General features: G+C 41.7%; 1 protein-coding gene and 1 pseudogene across 13 annotated transcripts in view; one reads left to right on the forward strand and one right to left on the reverse strand.

The window, feature by feature from the left end:
* The window catches only part of LOC103706893 (serine/threonine-protein kinase EDR1-like), a 62,085-nt gene extending 51,244 nt beyond the window's left edge, over window positions 1–10,841 (reverse strand). For 6 of the 13 annotated variants that reach the window (XM_088706194.2, XM_088706191.2, XM_088706192.2 and 3 more), the window contains exon 1: window positions 10,633–10,822. Coding sequence is in view for 3 of the 13 variants with exons in the window: in XM_088706195.2 (XP_088562321.2) it covers window positions 10,633–10,791 (159 nt within the window). In the remaining 10 variants the exon portion in view is untranslated. Of the gene's footprint in view, window positions 1–8,597; window positions 8,777–10,632 lie in introns of all 13 variants that reach the window. The other 7 variants (XM_039125506.3, XM_088706187.2, XM_039125508.3 and 4 more) reach the window with 3 other exon arrangements.
* On the forward strand, window positions 4,802–6,274 carry LOC149768748 (uncharacterized; annotated as a pseudogene).
* Window positions 10,842–11,509: the final 668 nt, after the last annotated feature.

Genomic DNA, 11,509 nt, shown 5'->3' on the forward strand with positions numbered 1-11,509 from the left:
ACCATGTAAATATTTCTCAGCCTTTGTCCTATAAGTACAATGCTATTATCTTTAGGATTTATGATTATGCATACTGAAGCTTCAAATGTGACTTTAAGACCTTTATCACAAAATTGACTTATGCTAAGTAGGTTATGTTTCAGACCATTAACTAATAAAACATTTTCTATAAAGGTGGATGGAGTAATATAAATTTTACCCTTTCCAATAATAAATCTTTTTCCATTGTCTCCATAGGTTACCACTCCATCTTTCTTAGATTCCAAGGTGACAAATTGTTCTACGTCACCTGTCATGTATCTTGAACAGCCGCTATCTAGATACCATCATTTATCCACCTTATTAGCTGCAAGACATCCCTGCAATCAAGATCAAGAATATGCTTTAGGTACCCAAACTATGTTGGGTCCTTTAGGGTTAGTACTTGATGTTCCTTTTGGAACCCAAATTTTCTTGGATTTTAGCTTATAATTATTACTCAATTTGTTGTAGCTAGATTTTCTATAATTACATTCATATGCTTTATGTCCTAATTTATTGCAGTCATGGAATGCCGTGCCGGCCTGTACCGGCCGGTACGTACCAGTCCGGTCCTAGACCGGTACCGGAACGACAAAAAAACGGTATTTCCGATTTTTTATCCGTACCGGCCGGTTCGGGCCCGTACCGGCCGGTTCGGGCCCGTACCGGCCGGTACGGGCTCCAAACCGGCCGGTACCGGCCTCGTACCGATGCGAACCGGCCGGTTAGCACCGGTACGATTTTTTTTTTTAAGAACCACAGCGCCGCGCGCTGTGGTTTTTGAAACCACCGCGTACCGGCCGGTACGGTACCGGTACCGGTCCGGCCGGCCACCGGTACGCCGATCGATACCGGTACGGCGGACCTTGATTGCAGCAATGACAAGTTATATTTTTATTTTTGGCTTTCACAAATATGTTCTTTAAGTATTTTTGTTTTCTATTTATTTTATATCCTAAACCAGCTTTATCATATACAGCTTTTTGACTATCAAGAATCATATTTAATTTAGTTGAGCTAAGTGTAAACTTGTCCACTAAGGATTTGTATTTTTCAACATCTTTTTTAACTTGACATTTTCAGCAATTTGACTTTTGGTTTCATTGGTGAATCTCCTACTTAATGTTTCATAGTTATTAGATAGTTTTAGCTTTTCTTTGATAAAAGATTGATTTTCATCTTTTAGAACTTTATTTTTGTTGATTAATTTTTTGTGTTCTTCCATGAGTTCTAAAAATGCATCATGTAACTCTTCTACTGTAAAATCACATTCAAGTTCAGAATCTACCTCATCGTCATTGGCCATGTAGCAGATTTGGGTCGTCTCTTGTTGATCTTCCTCTTCCAAACTTGACTCCTCACTTTCACTCCATTCAGCCATGAAGTTCCTCTTCTTAAGTTTTCTTGCCATCCATTTCAATTCCGGACAATCTATCTTGAAATGTCCGGGCTTGTTACACTCATAGCAAATTGGTGTTTCCTTTTCCTTTTCTTTGTCCTTACCCTTTTCCTTGCTTGAGCTACCTTTGAGGAAGGGCTTCCTTTTATGAAATTTCTTCTTTCCTCTCATGAACTTTCTGAATTTTCTTGCAAGCATAGCCATTCCTTCATCATATTCCTCCTCATCATCAGATTCTTCTGATTCAGTTTCCTGTTTTGGAGTGGTAGACTTCAAGGCAATGGTCTTTCTTTTTTTGACCTCATCTTCTGAATTTTGCCTCATGGTCAACTCATGGGTCATGAGTGATCCTAGAAGTTCTTCCAATTGCAGTGTATTGAGGTCATTTGCTTCTTGAATTGCTGTTACCTTGGCCTCCCAAACTCTTGGTAGAGACCTGAGAATTTTTCGCACTAGTTCAGAGTTAGTATAAGACTTTCCTAAGCTCTTTATCCCATTTATGATTTCCGTGAATCGAGTAAACATTTCAGTTATGGACTCAGTGGATTCCATTTTAAACAACTCATACTTATGTACTAATATATTTATTTTTGACTCCTTGACTTGATGAGTTCCTTCATGTGTGACCTCCAGTTTATCCCAAATTTCTTTCGCGGAAATGCATGTAGATATTCTATTGAATTCACTTACATCTAGTGAACAATAAAGTACATTAATTGCTTTAGCATTTAGTTGTGCTAGTCTTCTATCACTCTCATTCCAATCCATTTCAGATTTGGAAATGATTGTGCCCTCTATACTAATTGTGGGTGTGTGTGGTCCTCTAGTTATGATATTTCACAATTCATAATCTAGAGCTTGAATGAATATCCTCATCCTAGCTTTTCAGTATGTGTAATTAGTGTCATTAAACAGAGGAGGTCTATTTGTGGATTGCCCCTCGCTCATAAAACATCCTACTTGGGTTGTCATGATCTTTGTCTCTTGATTGTGAGATCAACAAATACTATGTGAGCACTTTGCTCTGATACCACTTGTTGCCCAAAGTGACAAGCCAAGAGGGGGGGTGAATTGGTTTCTCTAAATTTTTACTGTCTTAATTGAGTCAATTGATGAGTGAGTGAAGTTAAAACAATACACAATGCAAACACACAAGAAGTATAGCGGTTCGGTGCTCTCCTAAGCACCTATGTCCACTCCCCAAGCGATCCCTTCGGAATTCACTATAATCCCGCGGATTACAGTTGGATTGTTTTCCGGGCTCACAATCCAAAAACCTTTACACTTTGGTTTTCCGGGATCACCAAGAACCTATGTTGGTTTTACGGGCTCACCAACGAACCTTCACAATTGGTTTTACGGGATCACCAACAAACCTACACCGTTGATTTTACGAGCTCACCAACAAACCTTTACAAGGTGATTAAAAAGAAGAAAGTTGAAACTCCTATATGAGCAAATATAACAATTATAAGATACAAAGAAGAGTTTAGAATATAGTTATCGCTTGATGAGACTTCTCTCTTCTTTGTCAAGAATGCTTCACTCTTCAAGGGTTGATGGAGCTCTTAATGTTCCTTAGAATCTGCTCTACCACTTCCTTTTGACTCTTTGAGTGAAGCACTTGGATGAAGAAAATTAGGGCTCTTGTCTTTCTTGTGTGAGCTTTGATATTTTGCAAAATGATGCTTTCTCTGATGAATAGTGTCACTTTAAATAGTTTTCCTCATCCATTGGACACCCCCCATTGGTTAGATTTCAAAAACTAGCCATTACTTGCCGTTGGAACGACAAAAAGTACTTCTGCAGAACTAGCCGTTATGTTTCTGCCCGTGCTGGGGTCGACCCAAACTTTCCTGGGGTCGACTCAAACTACTGTTCATCAGACTTGGGGTCGACTCAACTTTCACTGGGGTCGACTCCTGCTACATTGGGGTCGGCCCTCTCAGGAAACACAGAACCTTACATCTCAGTCGTTTTTCACTGGGGTCGACTCAACACTTTTTGGGGTCGACTCAAGGTACAGTGGGGTCGACTCAAGGTACAGTGGGGTCGACCCTCTCAAGGATTCCAGAGAGACAGTATTGAACGACACAGCCTTGGGGTCGACTCATGTTCAGTTGGGGTCGACTCAATCTGGGGTCGACTCAAGGAAGGTTGGGGTCGGCCCTCTCAGTAAATTTCAGAGACTTGTTTTCTTGAGGCTTGAAGATGGGGCCGACTCAAGCAAGCTTGGGATCGACTCAACTACTGTTCATCCGTGCCATTTTTGCAGAAGTGTGCCTGATGGTTCCATGATGTGCCGGGGTCGACTCCACCAATCTTAGGGTCGACTCATTCCACACTTTGCTGCAACTTAAGGATTCATCCATACAATCAATGAAATATACTTCAAGCAATTTGGAATGTATGCCATGGTAGTGCTACATACTCTTAACAATGAAAATTACTATTGTCCCCTTAAGAGTACGTTTCACTTGAAACTTTGTCGAATTAGAATTTAGAATTCACTATCCCTTTTCTATCGCAAATTTTATCTCATTATTAATCATTGAAATACATCTTGATCTCATTCTTCTATTGTACCGAGAGTGACGAACTCAGTAATGATGTATCATGTTAACTTGTAGTATTTAATTAGATATTCCCTCATTGGTTGTGTTAATCATCAAAATACCACTATCATCCTCAGAAGCGAAGGAGAGGACTTCCAAGAAGAGGGCGGAGGTCGATTGCCGAGCGGCAGAGCCACCTTCCTATCACTTTAGGGAGCCAGAGGAGGTTGAGGATCTAGATGAGGAGGAGGCAAATATTCAGACGGCCATGCACGCAAGCTTGGATGATCAGTGGCAGCAGGAGGAGGTGGCCAGCCATAGGGCTCGATTTGAGCCCTCTGCATACGAGTCGAACGGCAGTTCTAGGAGCACTAGACAACATCCAAAGTTCTTGAGGACAACTTCAGTCAGACTGGGCATCGGCAAAGAACGTAGTCGGATTGCATCTATGCTGGGTAGTTTTGGTAGCCGAAAGAAGTCATCTAGAAGAATTCCACAAGGAGCGACAATTCATGATGTAGATCCGCATGCTCTCCCCAGCAGAGATTCAAGGCAGCAGAGAGTAGACACAATATGGATGAAGGATAAGAAGAAAATTATGTGGCGAGCTATTGGATCCTGATTTCACTTCAGCCACATCCCAGCGAATGTGGCAGACAATACATACTACAGGTCTGCCATTGCCGCCATACAAGCTGTCGGTCCTAGTGTAGTTCCTCCATGCCCGAAGAACATATACGATGAGCTTCTTAATAACAATAAGGAGGAGCTGGAGAATTAGATTGACTCCTACAAGAGCAAGTGGCCCATATATGGACTTACCATCATGTGCGATGGTTGGACTGGTCCGACCGGGCGAAGCATCATCAACTTTCTGATATATTGTGATGCGAAGACTTTCTTCCACAAGTCGGTTGATGCTTCGGCTTATGTGCACAACACCGTGTACATGCTGAAACTTATGGAGGATGTGATTGATCTGGTAGAAGAGGAGAATGTCATGCAGGTCGTCACTGATAATGGGCTGCAATATAAGGCTGCCGGGCAGGTCTTGATGGAGCGGCGACCACATATTTTCTGAACCCCATGTGCTGCACATTGTATCGATCTCATGCTGATGGACATTGAAAAGATCCGTAGGGTGCAACAAATGGTGGAGACAGCCCAACGCATTACCAGGTATATTTATAACCATAACTGGGTCCTTTCACTGATGAGAAAGTATGCAGGGGGAGAGATTCTGAGATCAGGAGTCATACGGCTTGCTACCAACTTCATCGCACATGATAACATACTCGAGAAGAGAGGAGCCCTACGTCAGATATTTACCAGTCCTGAGTGGTATGATAGTAGATATTCTTATGCTGGCACTGAAGGGAGCAAGATAGAAGACTTGGTGATCAGACAGTCATTCTGGCAGCGGGCTACTGCAATAGTCAAGACTATCAAACCATTATATGAAGTGCTGCGGGCCGTAGATAGCGAGATCTGCCCCAAGATGGAGTTTTTGTATCACATGATGGTCAAGACAAAGGATCAGATTATGAAGGCAGATCCAGCACATGGCCGGTCGTACATCAACATCATTGAGCGACGGTGGGAAGCGCAAATGGGTAAGAAATTGCATCTAGCAGGTAAGTTAAGATATAATTATAGTGACAATTATAGTGATGGATGTAATTATATAATTATGCTAAGATAGTCTCGTATATGTGCAGCATACTACCTAAACCCCCGGTTTCAATGCAGCATAGATGGAATTGGTATGGATGAAACACTTCTGGATGCTTTGCGTAATGTGATTTACAAGATGGAGCATGATCCAGAAAAAGTGGCGTCTTGAAGAGGTAATTATGATTTCGTAATTACCAGCATGTGTAAGTATATCGGCATCTTCAATTATTAACATGGTAGAACATGCTTATTTTTCACAGAGCAAATTATTTAGAGAGGGCAGCTACAGTTTTGGCCAACGAGCGGCTGTCGTCAGCAAATACAATATGAATCCAGGTACGTGACACATCAGGAAAACATTCACCTGGTGTTACTTAGTTACTATTATGGAACTATCATATATGTAATTTTCATAAATATTTTTGCAGCTGAATGGTGGGTGCATTTTGGCTGGTCCGCGAAAAATCTAAAGCAGATAGCTATCTGGATCCTCTTCCAAACAGTCTCCTCTAGTGGCTGTGAGCGCAATTGGTCCACCTTCGCCCATATCTACAGCAAACAAAGAAACCGTTTGACGCAAAAGCGCCTCAACGATCTTGTTTATGTGCATTACAATTTGTGTTGAGGCTAAAGTGCATTCAGGAGGAAGCGGAGCTCAAGTATACAGATCCGATTTACGGGACCTTCACCGATGATGACGATGATCCACTACTCGGCTGGCTTGTAGGCCAGCAGCAGGAGCCCGAGCTTGACGAGCCAGGATCGCCTCCACGACCAACTAACTTCACAGCCACCGAAGCTAGGGTCAATCCAGAGCAATGGGCTGAGCGCAGAATTCCACGCACTCCCAGAGCTGATCAGCCGCAGGCACAGGGGATCCAGTCACCACATGATTGGTACGAGACACCCTCCAAGAGAGCTGATCGAGAGATGCTCGGCAGACAAGGACGACATAACCAGACAGAAAGGGCCAGGAAAGGAAAACAAAGGGTCCCAATGGAGAGTGTCGAGGAGGAGACTTGGACTAGCAGCGATGAAGGTTCTGGTGGTGATGGATCTTCTAGCCATGGAGAAAGCGGAGGACAGTATGGTACTCATGAAACACGGCCGAAGGATGGTCTTTATTTCACCGGTGAGTCTCAATTTACGGATTATACACAGGATACGGACCACGGTCGACCACCTGATAAATTTCATGAGGATATCATTGGATATAGAAGACGGGCTCCTCGAGGTCGTTCAGGAAGACAGAATACGGCTGCAGATCCGACAGCATACGGATACGGATTCTATTATCCACAGCCTCAGCCTGACGAATATGGATATGGTGCATCGGATTTTGCTTCCGCCATATTTAGATGGGCCCCTACACAATCAGAGGACACCTCTCAGAGCCAGAGCGTGAGTGAGAGATCCGACAGTTCTTATAGCGCGTTCCTTCTGATTGGGTTGATTTGCCTCCTCCTGACTATACTTATGATACGGATATCTACGAGAGCCATCGGCACTCGTCCAGATTTTAGATATCCGAGAGTGCTTTAAATGTATGTAAATGATTGTATCTTAATTTGAAGATATTTTATGTGTATCATTTTATCATTTGGAACGGGAGGAGCTAATAACATGCATCATCTATGTTTCAAATTTCAACCCTAAATTTAAACATAAAAACATCAAAAATCATGAAAAAAGCAATAAAAAAACATCAATCTTCACTTAATTTAAGATCCAACAGAGACAACATTTAAAAAAAATCCAAATTTCTGGCTCATTGTACCGGCCGGTACGGGCCGGTATGTACCGAACCGAACCGGTACCGAACTGCCCGGCCGGCCACCGGTACGCCGACCGGTACCGGTACGGCGGACATTGGTTTTGGGAATAACTAACGTGACAGAATCTTCTGCTAAAACATGTCGATGACTTTCCATCTTCCTCATGCCAAAGAGATTCTTCTAATTCTCAACATTCTTCAAAAATCTAAATCCTAGGAATTTCTCCTATCTCACCACGTATTCTAACACATTACCTCAACATAGAAAAAAATAAAGTATACCATGATAATGTGGCAGACTTGTGACTCAAGTAATGTATGTGGTGATCAGGGATCTCAATGGGCAGGACCAGCCTAAACAGCCCAAAAATGAGGCATAAACTTGGAATTTAGGCCCTAAAGCATGATTGGGCACCCAAAAAACACAAAGACGGAAATTTTTTGGCCTAGAATAAGATTTTAAATTTTGGGAAAAAATGAATGATGTCTGAGTCAAAAAATAACCAGCCCAGGAACATGCCTATAGTTAGGCCAAGTTTGGGCCTGGTTCAGGACAGGCTAGTCTCAAACCATAGCTTCGAGCTGGGGCTGAAATCAGGCAAGAGCCTGATCAAGCCTAACCAAATCGATTGACAGCCCTCATGGTGAAGGTTTGTTAAGAAGGTTGGTCAAGTCAAACAGATATATTTAATGCATCATATTGTAGCTTGTATTGCAAATAACCTAGTTTATCACAATATATATATTTTTAAAGACTGTGAAAAATTAATAATTAATAGATATTGGGCATGTAAAATGAACACAACAAAATTTAAAATGATGCCTAAATATGTCAAGAGTGCTTTTATCTTTTTTCCCATTATACTATAAAATTGACTTCTATTAATATGTGATCCTACATACTTATATGGCTAACTTTTAGACTGGATAAGAATAGAAGAATTTTCTCATTTTGGCAAAATAGGCTGTCACGACTAAGTGTCAGCAAACCCAATCAAGATTCTGGCATGCTCAAAGCCTCAAACAGAATTCAAAACCAAATCCTGGAAATCAATAAGAAGATGAAGGATTCATATAAAATCCAAACCCAAGGAACAGATTTCAGACTTTAAATATACTTTGTTGTTTAATTCACACGTAATTGATGGAATTGTAGAAAGAGAAAATGACGAACCTCCAAAATCGTCCCCACTCCCTAGATTGTAAAGGAGTTCCGAGGAATATTATATTCACTGTTCTCTGGTGGTCTGATGAACCCTCTCTTGTCTATAGAGTGATTGAAGCAAATAATTTTCTTGTGCTTTCTTGTTTTTCGTTGTTTTCTGATTTTTGATTGGCTCATTCTCTAGTCACCTACTCTCCGAATAAAAGTTCAAAGAGAAATATCACTTTCTTATTTTACAGCCTCTCCGTCATGAGAAAATCCACTCAGAAGATTTATCTCATACAGCTTAAGCAATTAAAAAAAAAAAACTTTAGTTGGTGCAGCTTGTTGCAGTGCTATCATGCCACGACACCAAAGTAAGGGCAGCTCTCAACAAGTGCAATGCACTTTAATGAATTCTATCAACTTGTGGATGATATGACAAGCATGGAAGATGAAAAATCTAGTTGATTGATTTGCAAGCATTCTACTACTCTAAATTTTCAAAATTCTTGCAGAACATATTGGAAATAAAAGATTAATTAATTGGATAACTGATTGTAAGGATAACTTTCCTATTTTAGTAAATGACTCAGATATTTCTTTCCAGATTTAAGGGGGCTCATACAGCCAAATTCTATTTAGATCAGAGTAGATCCTTTCACATAAAGCCCAATTCAACTTATTTTCGCATGAGCCTCATAATTCTTGAATCCTCTTAGACAAAACTGCAGGCATACAGAGATAAATTTCACACTGGAGAAACTCTAACCATCTTGGAGGGGATGAAATTATTGGCATAAGTATCACTCAAGAAGGCAAGATTTGTTTTAAATTTAGCCAGAAATGAACACTTAGCTAACATGCACTAGTGAAAAGTTAATGTACTTCCAAGTTGTTCCAAGAATTTGATGCTTAAATGTTGCTAATTTTGTTACCATAACCCATCTCAGTGTTATGCCTAGAACCTGACAATAAAATTAGATGTACAACACTAATAAAGAACACATTTACACGAGAAAAAAAAAATATGCAGGTGTTTTGCTATTAGACATGTTGTGTTCGACAGAATATCTTTCAACAACAACATCAAATTCCATGGAACATCTCAAAGAATGAAACGTAAACAAGTTCCATGACCAATGAATTAACAACGCACTCTATGAATGATTAAGGTGTTGGTTTGCAGTAACTTCTGTGCTTCTCCATTACAACCAATAACCTAGCAATGTTGACTGCACAAAATTGTCACCATCCATCAGCCACTGATAAATGCCCCCAGGAGCCCTCAATTGGGAATTAATAGGTTTTAGTTTTATGTTCTTGAGTTTCTTTTTTTGAGGGAGGGGGGTCAAAAGAAAAATATAGTCAGGCAGAAGCAATACATGTAGGGTAGAGGCTTCTAGTTCTTTTATAAGGTTGCTTCAAAATATGCAATTCTGTATGCTACAGCAACGCATTTTCGCTTCAGATAATACTAACTGGAAGAGATGAATTCCGTGGTGTGATAGCAAGCAAGAAGACAGCATGAACCAAGATGCATTATCCTGATTGAGAACAGCAAAAGTTCACACAAATTAACTATCAAGAAAATCAATAGAATTCATTCCGTTCTTGAAAAAAACGAGAAAGATAGGATCATAGTTGACTAACTGTAAGAACTGGATTTCGAATTCCCTTTTATCTCTTGCCACAAATTAGAATCAAGAACTGGATCACCAAAGATCCCACTAAATAAAAATCCGAAAAATTGCAAGATATCAAGAAACCAAGCCAGCTTTAAAAATCCACAGGACCCAAATCCCGAGAAAGTGTGAGAAAAATCAATACACCTTGAGTCAGTCCACTTCCCTTCTATCTACTGGAACAATTTATAATCAAGAACTGGATGACAGAAGGAGGACTTAAATCAAGAGAAAAACGAAGAAAAATCAATGCATCTTGCATCAATCAACGCCGAACCAAGTCCAGACACCGAAATACCGGGCCAAATACATCAAATTCACCCCACCGTCTCCGATCCAAAGAACAGCAACCAAGTAAAGAACTCGCAAGAAAGACTTACAGATCCGCGCGAACCTCGAAATCCGCGCACCAATCGCAATCCTAGGACCAAATCTCGAACGACGGAGAAATCTAGGGCACCGATACGAAAGCGAGAGGGAGAGAAAAGAGAGCGAGGAGGAGAAGCATCGAAGAAATAGAACGAGAAAGACAGGAGCATAGGCCGTCGGAGTTATTTATAGCGAGCGAGCGATTTTTCCGATTCTTTATTTCCAATTTATAATTATCTTATTCCGCTTTCCGGACGGGACGGGGTGGCCGCTCTGAAGAGTATCGGACCCCTTCCCGTTTGCGGACGCTCCCGGAAACAATTGTATGCGACACGTCGGCCCCTCCTCGTGATTCGTGGTGCAGAAATGGACCGAGGATTTTTTTTACCCGCATATACTCCATATACGGAGAACCTGATTCATGTTTCAGTGCCAAGGTTCCAACAGGAGAAGCAGCGTGGCTATGTCACGGCCGACACGTGCTAGGGCCGTACGCATGAGTCCACGCGGTTGCTGGTGGCGAGAAGGATGGTGTGATCTGAGCCGTCGATGGGGAAACGAGCGCCTGGGAAGTCGACAGCGCGAGGGGTTGGGAAGGGCGAAAGAGACGGGAGGGGTTGGGGTCACGTGCAGTTTGCTTCGCCGGACAGCGGAGGGCGTCCGTTTTGGGGCCCTCTGCGCGCCAGCTGTCCGCTCGCTGGCTAGCAGGCGTCCACGAGATCCACCGCCGGCCCGAGACTACTCCACCTCAAAAGCTTCTCATTTACTACAGCCTGTTGTATTTGGCTGGCAAGATGGAGAAATGATGGAAAATGTGGCAGGAGGAGCGAAGAAACGACATTGGTATACATTGGCATGCTGCAACTTTATTTACCCGGTTGAAGAAAT

The sequence above is a fragment of the Phoenix dactylifera genome, chromosome 1, assembly GCF_051530095.1.
Source record: "Phoenix dactylifera cultivar Ajwa chromosome 1, Ajwa_hap1_PhDact_Kaust_v1.1, whole genome shotgun sequence".
In the NCBI taxonomy this organism is placed as follows: Eukaryota; Viridiplantae; Streptophyta; class Magnoliopsida; order Arecales; family Arecaceae; genus Phoenix; species Phoenix dactylifera.